General features: G+C 35.9%; 1 protein-coding gene and 1 long non-coding RNA gene across 5 annotated transcripts in view; one reads left to right on the forward strand and one right to left on the reverse strand.

The window, feature by feature from the left end:
• Positions 1-22,913, forward strand: part of LOC101883647 (uncharacterized) — a 713,507-nt gene that overhangs the window by 486,997 nt on the left and 203,597 nt on the right. The gene's annotated exons all lie outside the window — the stretch shown is intronic.
• si:dkey-92i15.4 lies at positions 12-17,546 on the reverse strand. Of its 3 annotated transcripts, none has more exons than XM_087286915.1 (7): positions 17,345-17,546; positions 7,107-10,094; positions 5,274-5,472; positions 4,976-5,074; positions 1,829-2,042; positions 1,074-1,190; positions 12-772 (listed from the first exon to the last, which is right to left on the reverse strand). In XM_087286915.1, exons 2-7 carry the CDS (start codon positions 9,803-9,805, stop codon positions 615-617), a joined length of 3,486 nt encoding a protein of 1,161 aa, XP_087143041.1. In that variant the 5' UTR covers positions 9,806-10,094; positions 17,345-17,546; the 3' UTR covers positions 12-614. The 3 variants fall into 3 exon arrangements, with proteins under 3 accessions (XP_087143041.1, XP_087143040.1, XP_087143039.1); XM_087286914.1 differs by lacking the exon at positions 17,345-17,546 and adding an exon at positions 16,601-16,674; XM_087286913.1 differs by lacking the exon at positions 17,345-17,546 and adding an exon at positions 13,997-14,087.

Genomic DNA, 22,913 nt, shown 5'->3' on the forward strand with positions numbered 1-22,913 from the left:
AGTAGTGGATGTTCTGTAAGCTATCACTTATGTATTTGTCTTTAATATTAAAAATTTTCTGGAATGGATCCGATATGTACAGACAACATACATTAGACAGATTTACTGTACATACATTTTAAAACAAGAACTAAAAAAATAATATATATATATAATGGTTTCTGATACAGACTGATTGTACAAATCATGTAAATTGTTGCATAACAAGTGTGTAAACATTATTTAAAATAAGGCCTATTTAAAAGTATGGCCGTCTGGCCTCCAGTGCTTTCTTGTCTTTAATTTTGGCAGTACAGCCTTAAAATGACTCGATTATTACAATCAAATTTGGTTAAAATGTGGACGAACCCAACCATTGGGATAACTTTTTAAATTACATTTTTACACAGTGGTCGGTTTCTTTTTTTTTTTTAATACATTAATTTGGGACAACCCTGCGTTTTTGGAGTGCATTAATTAAAATCTTAAAGGATTGAAAACACTTCAAAATACTATGATACTTCATATTGGCAGAAAAAAATTGCAAGAACACAACATGTTAGACCTGTAACAGAATAAATTATGACATGCATGGCACTTTAAAAGGGAAGGTGTTAGAAGTACAGTAGAGGTCTTCAATGTGGTTGATGAGGACGGTGTAATAAGATATCCACTGGACCAGAGGGCAGTTTCTTTATGAGGTTCCAAGCTTCAAGACGCATCAGACCCTTCAAACTCTGACCCTGCACCTCTAACAGTTCATCCCCTGGGAACACTTCACTCATTGGTCCACCTGGAAACAAGTAGCTTATTTAATTGGATGGAGGTTGGAATGAGGAGATTAGATTTGTTACACCACCTTTTGACACACACCCTTGGGGGAATCCTCATAGTCATTTTAAAGTTGTATAGACAGAGTATCATCCCTAAACTTTGATTAAGGGGGAAGTTTGTGAGGTAAGAGAATAAAAATGAAGTCGATCACAGCTTATAATGCTTCATAAGAATATTTATATTTTCTAAATTGCAATAACATTGGCAAACTGAGTTGTGTTTAATAGGATTGATTTAAACATAAAAAAAAATGGTCTTACCACGGAAGATTTTTTGTATAGTGAGGGGTTTGTCTCCTGAGCTGGAGCCCACCCCTCCTTCAAGACTAAAGCCAAGATCAGAGCTAGACTTGTTTAGAGTCACACGGACTCTCCTGCCTGTAGGGGGCACAAATACACAAAGTATCAACACTGGATTGCAGGAACCTTACTTCTGCTTTTTTTGTCATGTTTTTACCATATCTGTTTACAGTATAAAGCAACCCTATCAATGCCTATCAAAATTTTCAAACAAATTGATACATTTTCCAAGCGTATATTGATTTCCAAATGCAATTACATACGTTGTTGTCATTACTGATGACACCTTGCTGGTATCGGGCTGAAACCCCCTTTTACATTCTGATTTGTTTTAATTCATCATGACATTGATTCAGAGGAAATATTTAAATGAGATTTTGGTCCAAGTGACTTTAAGATTTGTCCCCTGTTCCATCAGGTTTTGACAGCTTTTCTTAAAACCTATGGCATGAGTCTCTTCAGTTGTGTTTTGTTGTGAATAAAAAAATCTAAAGAATTACTAGACTTTCAAAATCCTGACAAGTCCTGAAATGACTGAGATCTGGGTATTGTGTAGGGCAATTAAGTTTAGTGAATGCAGTTGAAAAAATGATTCAAAATGTTCAAAGTGATTATAACCATGTGCCCTTGATTACTGTATAGTCAAAGAGGTACACCTAATAAAGTGGCCAGTTAATAATGTACAGTATATACCATCCATTTGTCATCCTACCCACCTGTGATTCCTGCTTTTTCAGTGACGTCTTTTCTGCTGTTACCACTCTGAAGAACAACCACTGCCATTCCCTGCCCTTTTGCTTTTCTCAGTGTACGCAGAGCCTCCCAGTGGGCAGAGTTCTGGAGGGCAGTGCCATTGATTGACAGCACTTGAGCACCCTCGAAGATGGAGCCTTCTTGTGCTGCTACCCCACCTGAGATAATTCTGTGGACCTAAGAGAAGATGGGGAGAAATCGTAATCTTAAGATTTAAGTTAGGATTTAAAGTCAAAGTGTTTTATAGTATTTTGCATCTGTTTTTGTTGCTTTTTGTAGACCTTTTGGTTAATCTGTATCTAATTACCATAATTAACACTCTTGCACAGATGTCAATTTCAGTTCCTGGAGGGCTGCAGCTCTGCGCAGTTTAGTTCCAACTCTAATTAAACACACCTGATCAAACTAATTGAGTCCTTCAGGCTTGTTTGAAACAGGTAAAGATGCGGTCTCACTGGGCTTTTCCTCCCATAGACTTCCATAAATACGCACGCGAATACGTCAGACCGGAAACGCGAGGTCATGCGTTAAGTTTCGCCGGTTGCTGCAGTGCAAAGTTCAAGCTTGGTAAACTCTGACCTGCGAAATCGCATCACTTGACTGCTTGAGACCAATCGAGGATCAAAACATGACCTCTCTGGATAGAAATTTAAAACATGGAGCAATCGCTAGTTATTCTTATTTAATCCCGCCCCTTTTCGAATTGCCGTGCGACAGAATTTCACACACACAAACTCTAGTGTGACTGCAGCTTAAGCGTGTTAGAGATAAACCGTGCAGAGGTGTGGCCCTCCAGGAATGTGAATTGACACCTGGTGTTGCCAGATCTAGCTGACGTTTTCCAGGCCAAAATCGTCCAAAATCCGCCCAAACGCACAAAAAACGCCCAAAATATTAGATTAATATTTTATTTAATTTTGATTTATTTAAATTGAAATTAATCTAGTTACTTCAACTGTCATACCTTTTAATAATACAGCAACCAACACCAGCTGTCACAGAACCACAACAAAACCAGATCACATCGAAACACTGCCCTCTTACCCATGCACTGCACTTGTTGTTGTAGATAACATTAGAGTATGTTTTACTTTCCAAATGGGGTATAAATTCGTCTCATTTGGCGTTTTAAATTCTTTTGAACATAATTAGGTGCTGCTTGTCAATGAGATGATGCATCTTTGTTTGTTCTGGCTGTCAATTGTGGAAAAAAATTATCGATAAAAGTGTCATGATAAACCTGTAAGTTGTTGTGAGTGCATGTGCTGCGTGATGCAGGGGGGATCAGATTTGCTTGGGGAGTCAGATTTTAATACCACTTTCCTTCATCTCCACTTGCAGGAGGGCTAATGCCGTTTGCATTATGCACTGCTCACTATAACTAAATGGAGTAGCACACAGTTATGTTTCGTTGAATAAGTTATAAAATTTACATTTCAAAACCGCCAATGTGACGCAATCTCACGGCAATTCATAACTTTTTGATTTAGTGGCTAAATGATTTAGTGGTTTAGGGGAGGGGTTGGGTGCCATGTCTCCTTTTTCAAATCTTACATTTTCCTAAAACTCAAGTTTGTACAAATTAGCCACTAAACTGACAAAACATTAAAAATCCTTACGTTTCATCATGAGATTGGGCTGTCCATTGCCATTTTTGACCCACACATTCCAATTCAAAACCGCCCAATCTGGCAACACTGATTACAACTTGACGTTCATGCTCATTTACCTGCCACTGTTTCTTTTAGACCAACATTCATTTTTTTTGTTGGAAAGAAAAGACCTTAGTTTAGCCAATGATGTGCTTTGGTTAAGTCTCATGACATGCTGTGTTCTTTCTGTGGCACAATTTCTGACAGACTAGTTTTTATTGTAAGTAGTTGCTGAATGCAATTGTAAAATTCAATAAAAACAAAGTATCAGCTTATGTTAGATCCACAAAAAAAATCTGAGACATTACTTCCAGTAAGTTTTGATGACATACTGTATTCACAACTCAAAAAAGTTTTTATCAAGTTAATTTTTAAATTTTTTTTTTTTTTTTTGTAAATTGACCAAATGTATGTGTTGCCAAATGGCAACACTGTGCAGTAGTGGAGTGTGCATTATTGCAATGGGTTAGCTAGCTAGCAAGGTCAGCCGTGCACTTTTAAGTTGTAACAAAAACAACATGATTGCTAGTAATATAATGTTGTTTCGTTATGTGTTAATGGCATTTGAATAATAGATAAAACCTTATTTTAATGGCAATACATTTGATTAGATATAAATACAGGTAACAGTGTATTAGCGAGCACTACCATGTTCTATGGTAAGTGAAAGAAGAAAAGGTCAGAACTGGCTCTTCCTGCAGATGAAAATGGGGATGAGATGGGTTTTAGTGACCATAAGAATGATGCAGACTGGACATCTGATAAAAGCAGTGATGAGACAGTTCAGGCAAGTTAGCTTTGATGCAGATACATATATATATATATATATATATATATATATATATATATATATATATATATATATATATATATATATATATATATATATATATATATATATATATATATAAACAATGTTAGGTAGTAGCTACATTTTTCTGATGCATCTGGATATACAAGACTTGTTGTTTATTTGTTATAATTTTACAAAAACAAATTGTTATATTTGCTGTATGTTGTGTACATGATAATACAATATTATGTTTGTTTTCAATAATATTTATAAAAAAAAATGGAATAAATGAAAGCTGTTGGAATATGAGTTTTTGGAAAGTATGTACTGTATAAGGTGTCATTTATAAGGTCTGTGTAAAAGTTTATAATACTGCAACACCCATTAAATCATTTCAAACAAAATTATTAATTAAAAGGAAAGTTCTAAATTAGAAGTTTCTAGCTTAGGTCTACTAATGAACATTGTTGCCATATGGCAACATATCATAAAATACCTTATATTATTCCCACTTTTTATTTTTATTTTTACAGCAGTTAAAGTTAAGCCATTCTAAGAAAATAAAAACAGTCCAAATTACTATCATAATGCCTGCAGTAGAAAGGTTAATGCATGTTTTCTGTAGCTCAAAATGTTTGTGCATTACAACATTCAGAGATACTCACTGTGACTGGTTTATTCTGATCCACTCCCCCAGCCAAGGTAAATCCCAAGCCACTCCCCACCTCCTTGTGTAACACAACCACTTGCACATCTTCATATTTCTGTTGTAAGTCAGAGCCAGAGATACAAGTTACGATTGCAAAACAAAACAGTGTATTTTCCCCAAATCAATACATTAGCTTGCACAACTAAGTCTGTAATTGTCTTTGTATATCCGTTTGTTAACCAAATATGCATGGCGCGACAGTCTATTTCATTGTCAAATTGAGTGCTTCAGGACAAAGCTACGTAACATTTTACCTTCAGGGTGTCATCTCCCAAGCTCTTGACATCATCCAATAAGCGATCCAGTTCATCGGTGCTTAGCAAAGTCACAGAAGAGAACACTGAGATGTCTGAGCTCAGCGACGCAGAGCGTGAGGAGGGCAAATCTTCGTGATCTTCTAACCACTCTGGCGAATTATAGTCCACCCCTCCAAAGTTACATAGGTCCATGAGACTGCAATGGGTATATATGTAGCATAAGAACATAGATTGTGAATTGCTGACACTGAAAGTTAGGCCCCATTTACACTAGTGCATTTTAGTTTTAAAACGACGTTTTAGAATAAAAATGGTCCACGTCCACACTAGCATTTCACCCAGCGTTTCTGAACAGCTCTCCGTCCACACCAAAACGCTGAAAACGCACATCACATGACCACACACACTCTCGGGCAAGCGCTGCAGCCTATCTACCCAGATGACAGCTCTGCTCGTCGGACTGCTCATCAAGCATCTCCCGCTGGATCTAATCTCACTATATTTATTAATTGTGATATTTCATTCATCTTGTTGTCTATATCTAATGACATATTCCCCAACTTTGGTCATTGGAATCTATTACTTGTTCTCAGGTAACGTGTTTTGGCTAAGCGCAAAGATAGGTAAATAATTAATGGAACCACGTAGCCTACATTCTGTAGGCCTATATTGACTGATCACTTGCCTTTATTTCCTATAATGTATAAACTTATTGTATGTTATACTTTTATGATGGCCATTATCGATTATTAAAACTGATATTCAGCAAAGGAGAGGGTATGTTTCGTATTTTCACTGAAAGTGAAAGGAGGCAGTTGTTACAGGCTCAGTTTTGTTATAAATATCCACACAGTAAAGATGCTCATATATGCAGCACAATGCCTCAACATTTCTGCTGTCTGTTAAATTGCTAAGATCAAAATGAAAATAGCAGTTCCTTAAATCATGTTTTCATTTTATTGTTGAGAAAGTGAAACAACGCAGCCAGGGTGATGTGAATGAAGTTATAAAGTACACTGTTCCCTTTGAAGATTTACCCGGGTCCTCGGAAGTCTGTTTTCCAAATCAAACTGAGGAGGGGGAGACTGCAGCCTTGATCAAACTTGCGAAGTCTGAACTTACAAGAAGAGGATGCTGGACTGAACTGTGTGTGTAACGTTAGACTACTTAATATTGAGGAAAAGCCCCAATCAGATGTCCCCCCGTTTTCAGATGTCTCCTTTTTCCCCCATCCACACTGAGACGGAGCAGCAGCGTTTTAGAATGAAAATGGCCTCTCCAGCATTTCCAAAACGCTCCGTTTTCTCGCTAGAAAACTCTGGCGTAGTGTGGACGGATGGCGTAACAGTAGCAAAACTTATGCATTTTAAAACTAAAAGTAGTGTAAACGGGGCCTTAATCTAAGTCATTTTTTACATGTTATGTCATTCATTTATTTTCTTAGTCCCTTTATTCATGATTACGCTGTCACCTCAGTGGAATGAAACCAACTTATCCAGCAACTGTTTTACACAGAAGATGCCCTTCCAACTGCAACCCAGTACTGGGAAACATCCATACATACTCATTCACACACATACACTATGGGAAATTTAGCTTATTCAATTCATCTATACCACATGTCTTTGAACTGTGGGAAAAACCGGAGGTAACCCATGCCAAAATGGGGAGAACATGCAAACCTCACACAGGAATGCCAACTGACCCAGCAGGGACTCAAACCAGCAACCATCTTGCTATAAGGCGACAGTGCTAACCACTGAGCCACCGTGTCACTGACATGATATGTCAATTTAATCAATTATCTTTTTTTCACACTGTATTAGTTACCTTACGGAGAAACTTCTTCTTTCAGATTGGCTCATGTTGCTTGTGATGGTCACAGATGATTCTCCTGAATCAGAGTCCTCTTCAGTGTCTGTTTCCTCATCATAATCTTCCTCATCAGAGCTCCACCTAGCCATGCCAGTAGTAGTCAGTGAGGTCAGATCCTCCCTTATTTTGTAGTTGTTATTATTAGAATGGTTGAGTGAGGAATGGACAGTCTGGAAATGAGAGGAACTTTGAGGTTGATTAGGTAGCACTTTGGGATGGGTCCCATTGACTGTTATGAATCCAGTGTAGCTCTGTTTCTCTATGCTAATTGTGTTAGGTGCACTAATAGGAGAGTTAATTGGTGTATCTTCATCCTCATCATCACCATCATCCTCTGTTTTTACATGAATAGTCTGTTGCTTTACTAAACGTTTTGAGTGTTGAGAGAATTCTGGATTTTCTACTTTTTCTTCCATTGCTCTCATTTTTCTGAGCCCTGAATGAACAGTGAGTGCAGAATCTGGTTCATCAATATGTTTTTGACCAGCTGTCCTAGATTCATCATCTTTTCTGCTAACTCTGTCAGTTCTCAAGTCATTCATTTGTTTAAATTCTGGCACAAGCTCAACACTCTTTCTGTAAGTCTCCTGACGTGGTTCGAATGTTGGTGTTACTTTGACAGAAGAATTTGAATGAGGAGCTTTACTTAGATTTAGAGTGCCTTCTTCAGTCTGCTCATTGGGTTCATTTTTGTTAAAGAAATTTGTTCCTGGGTTTTCTCTGTTCCCCACAGATCTTCCAAAATGAAGGTTTCTTTCTGAGCCACTCTTCCTCACGAGAGTGGCAGGTTTAGGATGCTCTGGTACAGATAATGTCCTTTTGGAATAAAGATCTTTTGGGGTTCCCTGTTGCGCCAAGGATTCGAACATGCTGATTGTATTCTTTACAGAATCCAGGGATTGTGCACGGAACTTTTCTAGTACACCTTCTCCTCTCTTTCCCTCAGTTTTAAAAGTGAAAACATTGTCTTTCCCTTCTTTATGGATTTCACTATGTGCTGCTCCTTTTGAGGACAATTGGTTCTTGGGTTGGGTGGTCTCCACTTGCGAACCACCGTGACACTTGTTTTCCTTTATGTCCAGCCCCTTGGTAGTTTCTTTATCTGATTGTTTATCCTTCAAAATGTCATCTTTGATCCGGCTGGAAAGACAGTTGAGATCCTTGCTGGAGGTGTTTGAACTACTATCTGAATATGCAGACTGGTTCCTGTGAATGTTGTATTGACCAGTTGCTGACAGTTTACTCCTGGTTCTTTCTAATGACTGACTACAGTAGTTTGGTGACCCTGTAAACGCTCTTTTGCTTGATTCTTCGTTGTTATTATGCAGAAGTGACTGAGCATTTTTGTAACTCTCTGTACTCCACTTTGGCTTTGATGACAATGAAGAACTTAATCCAGAGGGGTTTTCCCTTTGGACATTTCTGTTCTCATTATTTAAAGAGGGTTCTGGCTTGGGACCAAAATATGTTTTTGAAAATCTTCTAGGAAATGTTCCAGCTTTTTCTGCATTGTCTAAAGGCTTGTTTTGTTGGCTCTGAGTATAATCTGAAGAGTCAGTAGTGTTTTTCCCTTGACTTGGAGTGGAGTCCACAGTGTCCATTGACTTGGTAAATGATATATCAGGACTTAAATCATCAGGTTTGCCATGTGACGCAAGGAGTTTATCAATTCTTTCCTTTATTGTTTGGTTTCCAGTTACTTCCTCAGCATTAGAAAGTCCTTGCTCTTTGGTCCAGAATCCGATTTTCTTGTCTGCCTGACCAAGACTTGATTCCCCTGGTTGCTGTGCCCAGAGACTACCACCATCTTCAATTGAATCTAGGCTAAGTCTTGGCTTCAGTCTGGAAGGGAGCGACTGACCGCTGCTTGCTTTTTCTATAGCAAAACTGATTTGGTTCATTCTCAAAGATGTATATCCAGAGACTGGAGAAACCTTTCTGTCACTGCTCTGATCAACATCATTGGCTACATTATTAGCCCGGATCCTCCTTGAATAGGTAATGGGTTGATTCTCTTGTGTACTTGAAGTTACGTTGTTGTTTGTTTCTGCTTTTTCTGAACTATCTGATCGCCTCATGTAGTGACTATAGTCTCTTGTGCCACTAGTCATGACAGTTGTGTTACCCAGTCCTGCTCTGCTGTTCATTACTCTCCAGTCTAAGCTTTTACTTTTGCTTAACTGATGAAATTTTCTCAACTCATCTCCTCTGTTTCTGTCACTTGCTGTCTGAGTCTTATCTTCCTGAGTGATTAAACTTTTATCACTCGCACGACTCTTTTCAGAACTGATTAAAGGAGTTGAATCCATTCGTACAACTTTACTTAAAGTTTTACCTGTCTCATCAATGTTAGTGTGGGTATAACTAGCAGATGTACAAGCTTTGTTGAGGTCCTTACTTGGATGACTTTTCTGACTTGAGTCTTCAACATTTCCCCTCTCAAAAGAAAAGCTTTTCTTCCTAAGGTCCTTAGTTGTAAGTGTTTTAGCAGAGCGGATTTTGAATCTAGCAGCTGCAGAGCCATAAGGCTTTACAGATGACTGATTTTGACTTTGTGCTGCCGTTCCATCGGATGTTTGCGTACCTTCAGTCACGCTGCCAGTTGTGTCTGCTTCAGGAAATTGACACACAGAAGTTCCAGTATGCAAACTCATTCTTTTAAAAGTCTCTGAATCTCACACAGTGTATTCATTAGAGTATGAATTTAATTTTGTCATCTTTCCATCGACATTTTTAATTTGAAGTACTTATTTGGCAGAATTTGTAAAGTAATTAAGCTGGGCTATGTTTTCCAAATTAAACAAGCTAGACGTGTTATCCAGCGTAGACAATGTGTTATCCAGCGTGTGTGGAAAGCTCCTTGTCCTTGAAAGATGTGTCACGCTGTCTGGATCCAACAATAAATAGTAATGAACCTAGGTACACTTCGCTCCGTATCTTGTTCTGTAACCACAAGTGAAAGTTAGCTTTAAACAAATGAAATTAACTTTATTTAATTATAACTCCTGTAGTGCTACATGGATTAAAGTTCAGTTAGCATTCAGGAACTCACATACATTTTTGTTCACTACCAAAATGACTGAAAGTTCCAATATAGGCTCATTCTAAAAATGTAGCCCTATATACATTTCTGGAGATGGCAAATTATGTAATACGTATGGCTGCATTTCATTTTTAAAACGAACACTACAGGGCGGTATGACGCCATTCCTTTTCCCACATACCAGCTGACCGTTTACCTCTTTATGGACGACTTTCCCGCTGTTACTAGTTTGTCCAGTTGGCTCACCATACATGTTAGAGGACTTAAGACACAGAAAGTAGTTGACCACGACAATGGGGTTCAAGACTGGTGAAATTGTGTAAACAAAAACAGAATCAAAAAAATAAAATAAACAAGTGAATAGCAGGGTAAAAATGTGGTGAAATCTGAAAATGTGGTAAAAAAAATCTCTTCTTTTTCTGGATTGCTTTTTAAAATTGACAGTTGGGTTTAGGTAAGTGGGTGGCTTGGGTAAATCAGTGCTTTTGAAAACACTATTGGTTGGGTTTAGGGAAGGGGGAGGGTGGGTGAGTCAATTGGTCAGTCAGTCAAAAAGTCAGTTGACAGGGCTTCTGGTGGATTTACGTGAGAAGAGCATGTGCAAATGGCACTCTCAAGAGAACTTTGAGATCTGAAAAAGAATACAGGGTGGCCTCAGGTGGATTTGCGAAAACAATGACTGCAAAAAAACGTAGCTGCTGGACTTATTTGGCACTCTCCATAAATGTATGTAGAGATACATTTTTAGAATGAGCCTGGGTTGGAAAGTTCTGTTATGCCTTGTGTCATCCCAACCCCCCAAAATCCTTTTCAGAACACAAAGATATTTTTCGATTCCAAGATCTCTCTAATCCTCCAGCAACATCAACCGTCTCAAGTTGTTTAAAGTCTAGAAAGGTACCAAGAAAACATGGTCAAAAAATGTGCTTTCAGTTGTTCAATTGAAATTTTATGAAAACACAAGAATATTTTGTCTTCACATTGTAAACATGTTTCCTATACTGACACTGAGGATATTAAAGATATTATTTTAGTTTTATGTGTGAACAAAAGTTTTCTCATAGCTTGGTAATATTTCGATTAAACCACTGACAATACATAGCATTTATCAGGATGATTATTAGTGCCTTTCTGAACTTTGAACAAGTCAGAAACCTTGCTGTCTGTGAAGAATAAGGGAGCTCTCAGATTTCATTTAAAATTTCTTAATTTGTATTTAATGACACACTAAGGTCTCAGAGTTTTGGAGCAACAATTAGTGGGTAAGCCGCAAAATGGTAATATTAAACGTTTACAAAGCCATGCCATACCTTCGACAATCACAATATATACTGTATATTTATACATGCTTAATATCTGATGGCCAGAAAGTAATAAATGTTTTAGAAATTGTTAAAATATTGGTGTCTGTGAGGCAGCAATACCAAAGACTGTTGTGCACACCATGATTTTATATAAAATTGACTTTAATGTGCGATATGACAAAAAAGTGGTAAGAAACAAATATTTTCTCAATTCAAATGAGTCGCGGCTTGGACCCAGAAACAGTATTTCGTATGTCACAACTTAACAAGTGGATTAATAAAAGAATTTTAAATTTTTGTGTGAAATAACCCTTTAAAGAGCATTTTAAGTTTAATTCTAAACAGATCAAACGCAATCCTGCTTGTAATCCCTGAATTTACAAATGGCCCAGACCTTTAATCATTAAGTTATACTACCTACCACTTAACAAAGTGTACAGCACATGCTAAAAGGTATTTGCAAGTCGCCTGCTCAGAATCTGCTCAGAAGTACCTCAAGATTTCAACACACTGAAACTCTGTATTTATTACAATGAGAGTCCATAAATCTCTTCAAGGCATACGGCATCCATACCCTCATATGTAAACATGTTGAAACTCTAGACGGCACCTTTATAATACTTTCGACCGTAAAATGAAAAACATCCTGAAAATGTTTAAAAATCAATGAACCAGTGTGTGCATTTGTGCATTTTGTTGTGTTTACTCTGACAACATTCTTGATGTTACTTGTCACACTTTGCTGCTCTTTATGAAAACCCGATACATAGTCAGATAACAGGTCAAACACACCAGACCACAATCCTGTCTAACACCCCATGCGTTACAGTTTCATAGTGCACACATTTAAAGGTACATGATTCTCGTAGAGGGTGCAGTGTAATGAATTTTAGTAAACAAAAAAATGCATAATATAAAAAAGACAGCATTGTTTCATCTCTAATCTGTGAATTATGTCAATTTCCCAAACATCCTGCACCTCCCACACACCCACAATCATTCAAAGCAGCACACTGACATTCATTCAGACTTTAGCAAGATCTGATAATAGTCACATGCAACAAAACTATTATCTGTGCACAAATCTGCATGCAAATAAAATCAAATACAAGCTTAACAAGACAATACTCAATCAAGATATTTTACTGATTCAAAATTAGGCTTTTGTAATGCTACTTCCAGATTTGTTTGCCTCACTTTTTTTCTTTTTGTTTTTGGTTATAAAGTTAGCTTATGTTGTCTTAAACTAAACATTTATATATGTGACCTTGGATCACAAATACATCATATGAAAGATAAATAAATACACATTATATTGATGTATGCTTTGTCAGGATAGGACCTTTAAAGTTATTCATATTACATGCTTAGCAATTCTTGACCAAAGATAAAGTTTTTATATATGTACGCCTGGCCATTTACAAAATCTTCATCCACAGAATATTCAAATCATTTTTGGATATAATAGAAAAATCTGACTGATGCAATGTCTTATAGGCTATTGCCAAAAATATACCCTGCAGACACAGGATGTCATATTGACGTTGTACCCCAACATTATGGGGACATTGGATTTTGTTTGGAAATGAAAATCGTGTTGACGTCAGAACCCAATGTCAGGGTGATGTCAGTGTCCAACGTCCAACCTAAAATCAACCAAATATCAATGTCTAATCATAAAACACCTTGACGTTATGTTGACATTATGACATCCATCAGATGTTGGATTTTGGTCAGTTTTCAATACAATCTAAAATCAACCAAATAACATAACTTGACGCTGTTATTGGACGTCAAAATAACGTTGTCATTAGATGCTGGCTAGACATTAAATTTTGGTCACCTGACATCATAACCTAAATCTAACCTAATATTAATGTTTTATGATGTTGTGTGCCTGCTGGGTACAATGCAACAAAAGACTGCACTGTAAAGAAAATCCTGGTTGCCTTAAATGTTTAAGCTGAATCAAATTATGAGTCCATTGAACATTTGTTAAACTGATTTGCGCAATTTATAAAACTAAGTTAGAACATTATTAACTTAATTTTAAAAATTTAAAATGGATCAAACATTTTTTTACAGTGTGGTTTTGTGCTCCAGATTTACAAACTGTATCCCAAGAGTTCCGTGGCTATGCTTAAAACGTAAAGACACCATCAAACAGAAAGCAGAGATAAGAGGAGGTGTGTCGTACCACTTCCAGAAGCGCAAATAAATCTCAACTGATTAAAAACAAATAAAGTAAACATTGACGTAGTAAATAGAAGTTGCACAGAACCAAACTGCTACCCTCATGTCAAATAAAATGAAATGACCAGTCCTATATGGCTGTAACATTACAGACTTTCTAAAGAAAACAGGTCAGTGTCGGTTTACAAAAAAACACCTGTTCTCCCATGGCACACGCACTTGCACAACAATGGTTATACACATTAGCAGCCATGCAATCTAACCAAACATGCAGAGTTTTAGCTCTTTAAACAATAGCTACGTACCTTATATGACTTTAGCGTCCCTTAGATGTTTGAGAGAATATTTCCTCACCATCTTGCTTTAAGCTCTCGCTCCTCTTACTCATTGCAGTCTGTCATATTTTTTTTATGATGCATTTCTGCTGTAATAAGAACTTGCCGGACTGGTCTGACATGCTTACCCTTTTCCTCCCCTTTTGATTGTTGTGCCTTCCTCTCTCATTTCCCTGTGTCTTTCTCTCCTCCCCTGTTTCTTTCTACCTGCTGCTCTCTTTTTCTCCTTCCATCTGTTTGTGTCTCAGCTTCTTTGTCTCTTGTACTCACACATGCACCTGTCAACATGCACACCCTTCAGTATATGTCTATTAAGAACATTCCAGGACCGTGGTTTCTCAGTGAGTCAATAGGTGTTAAAGGCGAGCAGAGATAAATTCTTGTGACAATCACCTGGTCCTAAATTGTGGTTCAGAAATTTCACAAATTCAAAACATACTTAGAATAAGTTAATGAAAGACTAAAACAGGTGGTTTTCCAGTTGAACAAAACAAATTCATCGCACTTGACCTTTTTAATGAGTGTGTGTGATGTAGGACTTACAGGTCTAGATAATATATAACCTATTCAAATTGTGCAATTTTGGTTTTAGCATTCATTCAATTTCTTTTCGGCTTATTCCGTTTTTTAATCGGGGGTCGCCACATTGGAATGAACCAGCATTATCCAGCACGTTTTACGCAGTAGATGCCCTTCCAGCTGCAACCCAACACTGGGAAACACCCACACACTCTTGCACACACATGCACTACGACCAGTTTAGCTTATTCAACTATCCTGTACCGCATGTCTTCGGACTGTGGGGGGTAACTTGAGCACCCGGAGGAAACCCACGTAAACTTGGGGAGAACATGCAAACTCCCCACAGAAACAGCCAGGGCTCGAACCAGTGACCTTCTTGCTGTGAGGTGATTGTGCCACCCACTGCGCCACCGTGCTGCCTAGTTTGGTTTAATAAGATTCATAGTACTTTGAATGGAAGTATTCAACGTACTTTTCTAGCGACGAGTTGTACGTCTAAATTCAAATGCAGTAGCTACTGAGTATAGGCGATTTCGGACGCAGCCCATATCCTAACTAGCTGGATCCACCACATTTAGGGGTCCCCTTGAGACATTCCGGTTGTGTTCTGTTCTATTTGCAAGTGTTGTGAGAAATACAGCGGATTTTCTTAATTTGTTTGCATTGTGAGAAAATGCAGTGCATTTTCAGAATTTGTTTGTGTTGTGAGAAAATGCAGTGCATTTTCAGAATTTGTTTGGATTGTGAGGATTTGCAATATGTGTGCTGTCAAATGGATAAAGATCTTTTTTTAATTTGCTGGTGTTTTTTGTAATCGCATGTGTTTTTCTGAAATTGTAGAACGTTAAGCTCTCTCCGCTACCTTACTAATGTGTCATGGGGGGGTTCATACTGCTGTGGCGATCCCATATTAATAAAGGGACTAATCTGAAAAGAAAATTAATAATTGAATAAATAATTTCATTTAAATATAAGTCTCAATTATACTTTGTGATCAAATATCCAACTAACACACCAACCGACTAACTAACGAACAGTGTAATTTTAATAATTCTTGCATTTTAAATGTTTTTAAATTTTGGTCTTGATGTCTTTGAATCGCAGAGTTTGCGAAACATATCTATATCACTATGAGCAGATCCGTTCTTAACTTAGCAAAAGTAATCATTAAAATTATGATTACAATTGATGTCAACTGATGTAAAACCTTTTGATATTATAATGGATCTTCACGTCTTCAATAAACTTTCCAAATGTGACTGACATATTCAAATGAAGCATCTTCACCATTTTGACAATTAACTGGTATGTTACATAAAACAAAATATGCACACTCAAAGTCATCAGCGAAGCCATCAGGTTATGCCAATGCAAAGAAATGCATTTATCTGATCAGTTCTCTTTTATTTTATAATTCCATCTACCCTTCACCTTTGTTCACCCTTTTTTCTCTACATATGTTTACTTGTCTTCAGTTATACATTAAAAATAGCATTAAACATGTGACCTGTTATAAAGTAGCTGTGGTGAAGAGCAGTTATACTATTTTTACAAGGTGGTTTTCATCAGACCATCTCAGAATCCGAAAACTGCAGCAGGATTTAAAACATTACAAACAATTAAATTTGAGACTGTTAACATATATGACATTTTTTTGCCAGATGTTCTAAGATCTACAAGCAAGAAAATATAACAATAACTTCATATTGAGACATTTTTGAAAATAAGAATATGGAAGTAAAAAGAAAGAAGTGAAAAGCTAGAATATTCTAGCAGACTATCCTTCAATCGAAACCAAAATCACCAGCTGCATACTTTTTGAACCTCGCAAACCTTGACCCAGAAATGCCAACATTATCTTTGCAAACAGCTACAGCATGAGCGCTTGAACCTGTTACTCATCACTTACATCAATCCAAGATGCAAAAGCCACATTACACAGCAATGCTAATTATACTCAACATCATTATATGGTGCAACCTGCAATAAAAGTGTAATACTTCTATTAAAAATGATGATATATACAATTTAAAACGAAACAAAATGCATTACCTAGGTGTATGTTTGTAGGACATGTGGCTTGAGTTGCTCAACTTCCTGCAGCTGCAAGGGCAAATGAAGAGTGCACCAAAAAAAATGTCTAAGAGGCTGAGAAACAGCAAATGGGCGGGAATTATGCTTTAAATGTGTGTGAAACTTGACAGCTACACAGCTTCTAAAACATGAGAAAAGCTATCTTTATGGGGACTTCCCATAGATGTAATGATGTTTATACTCTCCTGACTCTATATATACCCCTCCCCAACCCTACCCCTAAACCCAAACCTCACAGGAAACATCATGTGTTTTTTAAAGTATCTTAAAAATTCTTAATTCTGTCTGTTTTATTGACTGGTATTACTATACTAGTGGGGACATTTAGTCCTCACAACACAAGGTTTACATCGTACACACACATGCACACACCCTTTTTAAAGGGATAGTTTACTCAAAACAATATTTTTTCACAGATTGCTAGAAACCTGTAACTTTCAATATTTGTTTCACAGTGGAAGTCAAACGTTGCAGGTTTTAAGCTTTCTACAAAATAACCTCTATTTTTTTGTGTGTTCAATAGAATAAATACTTGAGGGAGATTAAATAGTGAGCAAATTTTCTTTTCAGGGTGAACTATCCCTTTAACCGAAATAACTGAATCAAAGACTAACATTAATGAACCATTAGCCATTTCAAGCATTTTACATCAAATCAAATAGCACAAACCCTATATGTTCAAGACAAAAAAATATGTTTTACCTTAAAAACGGTTTCGTTTATGCTGTAAGCATCCTCTGTCAGCCATCGTCTTGCAGACACATGCACATTGCTGATTGCTGTTGCAGAGGAAGCTGGTGATGGTTGTGGTTTCATACAGGCAAAAAGCAACCGTTTCTTTTCAAACTGTTTCTGATCGCAAGTAAATGCAAGCAGCAGCACTGACATAAAAGATGGAAGGAATGATAAAATAAACAAAATGAGCCACATTGTTGAGCTGCTTGTAGACACACACCATAATTAGATGTTTCAGGATTTTCCTGTTGTCTGATGACCTGTTTGGCCAAAACAGCTTCTTTCTTCTTGAGAAAATTGGTCACAGTGCAGGAATTTAACTTCTTAGTTGCTAAATAAGTTTGCTTTCATCCTACAACACTAAAACGCTATAAGATGTGTCATCTTATATTGATATCTCTGCATTGATTTTCATACAAATCTGACAAATGCATGATGCAAATAAAGTGTTGTGTTATTGTCTCTTTTTTTTTTTTTTAAATACCACAATAAAGCCTTAGTTTCATTTTTATTTACCAGGTCATAAGATAAAGATATGAAAGTGTTAAAATTGGGGAAATAACTTCATTCCTGGTTGCCATTTCATGCATCTGCCACCCACTTCTGTTCCTCCTGAAAGAATCGCGGTCATTGTTCAGTGTGTTGATCTGATAAAGGTCAGCAGTTCTGAGGCCGCTCACTTCATTTTCCTTGAAAAAAGTCTAGCACAGTGAAAAAACATGTGCCAAATGTTTGGGTGTGTTGACTGCGTATGTGCGTGTGGATTTCTAAAGGGGTCACAGAGAGGAAAAGATGACAAAAAAAAGCGTTGTGGATTGGAGACAAGACATGCTGGTGTTTGTGTGAATTTATATCCACTGTATGCTATGAGTAACTAATACAGAATGTGAAAGGCAATGTAATGTGGTTAAAAGAGATTAAAATATATATATATATAAAATAACACATTCATCTAAGGAACATGTGCTGCATCCAAAATCGCATGTTGTATATACTGTAAAAAGATACTGTGATAAAAATGATAATATAGGCAAAATTGACAGTAATTGATAAAAATTTACCCAGATTGTCAATGACTCAAGGGTTGATTGATTGATTGATTGATAAAATCAAGAATCCTTTTGTAGAGAAGTAAAAATTGTCTCATTTACAGAAAAATACTGTTAATTTTGAGTCAAGTTAAGCTTTATTGTCAATCCGCCACATGTGTGGACATACAGAGGAACGAAATGTGCCTTGCAGTACAATGGTGCTACATAAACTAATTATAAATACAAACACATCACTGGACATAAGAGCTATTTTAAAAAGCCTATGCATAACTAACATATACCATATTTAATATATATTAGATATTTAATATATATTTGATATTTAATATAAGACAGGCAACACAGTTACTTTTACATGAGACTGAACAATGTTGTGCAGGATATTGTGCACGGAAGGTATTCAAGAGTTCACACTTAGCTGATAATTGATTATAAAGTGAGTTTGGCATGCTATACCGGGAGAGAGCCCTGAGATCCCAGAGCCCAGGGCTCCCTCCCATTTGCAGGGTGAAAGGGGAGTTTAGGTCAGAATTCCCCCTATGCGGGACCAGCTGTGATCAATCATAAGCATGTGCTCCTTTCGAAATTAGTTAATAATAATTACTTAATTAATTATAACTTCACTTGAAGGTGAATATTGTGCAAAAGAGATATTTAAGGCTTAATACTGTGCAAGAGTTATTTGAGAGTTAAGAATTAAGTGAGTTTTTATTTATTTATTTTTTTAAACAAGGATAATAATCTGTCAGTGGCTAAATAGTCTAAAAACGTGTTTAAGATGCTTTAAAAAACAAGTATAGTTACTTATACTATGTCAAAAGTTACCTCAAAAAAATAAAAATGAAATGCAACAACTTGCCTCATGGGCACAATGTAACATGACCACATAACAGCTTATCTTATCTAATGCAAAGACATATAAGATAAACTAAAACATTTTCTCAATAATTCAAAATGTATAAAAAGTAACAGAATGGTTGTTTTTTGTTTCTTTTTTGCATAAACAGACATTCTAAATAAATAAAGAAAAAATAAATAAATAAATAAATAAATAATGTCAAATAGTGATATGTTATATAGTACAGATTTAATAAACAATAGCTGACAACACTGTAACATAGTACAACATTCCTCATAACATGACATTCAAAATTAGTGTCTTCTGACTGTCTTAATTGCTAAATAACATATTGCAGATGAAAACAATAGCAGATTTGTGTCATTTTTAATAACACTAAAAACTTCAAACATGTTCAAACCATGTTCGTGTTATAGCGTGTGCCTCACGCACCCTTAAATTTGGTTTAAATCTTAGACCTGCTTTGTGACTAAAAGAGTGTGTCATAGGCCTACCTTACTATATGAGTGTGTGCAGTGTGAATGTAATCTGGACAATCAAATGGTGTCAGTATTGGGTCATTTTACTGCTATTCAGACATTCTCCCCTGTGGCCTCATGGGATGGTAAAGAATATCACAATTTTGCTGGAGCTATATGGATACCTTTCACTGTTATTCCATACTAGGAGTTCAGACATTTTGGCCTTTCCCATACTGGTTTCACCCACTATAGTATGAATGTAGAAATACAAAAGTGAAAATAGTTTTGAAGGCTGCAACTTAAAAAAAAACAAAAAACAATAGCATAAAAGGTATTTGTAGTTGTATATCTAATTTGTGGCAGCAGTTCATTTTAAATTGTATGCAGCATTAATAGTTTTTATTAATAATTCACTGACTTTTGACGTGTGCTGACTGCTGACCAGTGTATTTTTCAGTGTATTGTAGAAACCAAAGACTGTAAAACACACAAGACATGACGCTTTTATAGTTTGAGTATACGTCAATGCTTCAAGCTGGGATTAAACCAGTGACTCTGCATGGGAGACGGTTACAAGGAGGCTAAAGGACGCTAGCAACTTTTTGAGTTCAGATGAGTGACACTACATCATACTTTGAATTTAATGATCTGATAAACTGTAATAAACACTGCAGTATAATTTATTTTTACTACAGTAAGCTGTAGTGTATTATAGTATAATAGTTGTAGAAATCATATTATAATATTTGCTATAAATTACCATAGACATGTGGGAGAAGAGCCCAAAATATAAAAACACTAGTATTTTCAAACGCTAAAATAATTTCAAGTGAGTTGTTTCTCTATTCCACTTTGCTATTAATTGTAATGATGCAGTGTGATTTTTGTTTGTAAAAAGAGTTTGACAGCAGCCGGTCCTGAAATCAGATAACCCAAGTGAACTGAAGAACATTTCCAACACATTTTTAGAACCTGCCTGAAAGCTTCAGCGTAGGAAACTGGAAAATTATGGATGTGTGTAAAATGCTGTAACAGTGTGGTTGCTTTCAAAAACACATGAATACATTTTCTTCATCAGTGAACTCATATAAACTAAATTAAAAAAAACATTTGCTAGGCATTATCAATCATCTTTTTTATTCTATCTTCAACAAAACTAAACACACAAACTTTGTGTTTAAAGGGTTTATATTTATGAACTGATATACTGATTGATGTATTATATTATCATATTATATAACATACTATATAGTTGTTATTATTTATATTATTATTATTATACAGCTTGCTACATTGTAGATATTTTATTGTATTACTACTCACTACACAGGAATTGTTGTTATTGTCTATATTCTGCTTTTATTCTTGAATATGTTGTAATTGTACTACTATTATGATAATTTACTTTACTTTTAATTCACTTTACTGTCTGCACAGAGGTTCTGAGCCGAACTTCATATTTGACACTGGCATATCTTCCATATCTTTAAAACACATAAAACACTTATTACTCACCCCATCACCAGGACCTTAAAAAATAAATTAATTAATGTATATTTTTTAAATTATATACTATATACAATACATCCCATTTAGCCAAATGGTGTATGCAATAGTGTTACCAGTGTAATAGTTGTGTTATTAATATTTCATATTCTTTTTGCTAGAATTACTAAATGTTTTCAGATATAGTGTATTATTTTATTGTACACTACATCTAAACTATCTATTATATAATGATTAAGCCTAGATTTTTAGACACACTGTTGTGACTACTTTCGGAACTGAGTTTGACACCTGTGACATACAGGTTAGATACAGATTGGTTTACTATTACTAATAAATTAATTATTTATTATTATTAATTTTTTTTTAATTAATTAATTTGTTTATTACAGTGCTTTACAGAAATCGCGCACTGCACATTTAAGGCCATTGCATATGGCGGCGCGGTGACGTTGCCGTGGTTACCGCAGTCAGTGGCGTTCTGAAAAAGAATGTGTTCGAAAAACAATCGATGACGTTGAGAAACTAGTGCGACCTGCATTAAGTGTCTTGCCTTCGCTGACATTAGCGGTATGTAAAGATCTTTATAAAAGTATAATTTTAGATTATTGTATTTGGTTGTATTTTATGTAGATTTTACTATTTCGTTCAGATTATTTGATTAGAGTTTTCTACGTACTTTATCGTTTAGGCTGTAAAATTGACTTAATGTTGGTTGGAATTGCAGATTGCTATATTGTCGACTTGTTTTCAATGGGTTTATACGGTGGCGTAGTGCAAAATGCGGCTGTATTGTATGTATGCTGTCAGCTTTAACACAATATATTTCAAATTACTGTCGTATTATTTATTTATCATTTGTGCTGTCGGCCTGTTCAATTTGCAGCTTTTTATTATAAATTGTTCTACTTACAGTTTCAGTAATTGCTATAACACATTTATCTGTTCTAAATTTATAGATTGTCATCTTGTAGAGCGGCAAAATATTATTTGTTAGTGTTAGAACAGAACCAGACTGAAGACAATGGTAGATAAAACTTCCAAAGAATGGTAATAAGATTCATTAATAACTTGAAATCTTTCTATTGTATTTTACAGATTGGAATCGACCACATGGAGAGAAAAAGGGGAATCACACACCTCAGCAAAGACTGGAAATTTAATTTCTTTAAAAAAACTGGTGGACGGGTGCATCGATGGACATCCTGCCAAGATGAAAAGGGTGGTTGGTATAGATCAGTGGTTCTCAATTTTTTTTTACCTCAGGAAGACTTTTTGTCTCCAAGTACCACCTTAATATAGTGGCGTAGTAAGCCTAATTAATCAGCTACAGCTCTGCACAGTTCAAAAACAAGGCAGATTTATTCATGACAATAATGTCAATCACTTTAAATATTATAAATAATATAAACATTAACACTGTATTTTGCTCACTTTTAAATAGAATGGCGTTTAAAACTTAATTAATGTAATCTATCATTTTCGTAAAAAGAAAAAAAAATAATCATATGCTGTACTTAAAAGTCATGTATTCGCCTATATAGTAGCCTATATTCATCAAAACCTGGAAATATACAGTAGCTTAGATCTTTTATAAATTTATATGTCATCATATTCATATTATATATAAACTATTTTTGATACATTTTGAGATGTAG

The sequence above is a fragment of the Danio rerio genome, chromosome 16 (assembly GCF_052040795.2).
Source record: "Danio rerio strain M-AB ecotype USA chromosome 16, GRCz13ab, whole genome shotgun sequence".
Taxonomy (NCBI): Eukaryota; Metazoa; Chordata; class Actinopteri; order Cypriniformes; family Danionidae; genus Danio; species Danio rerio.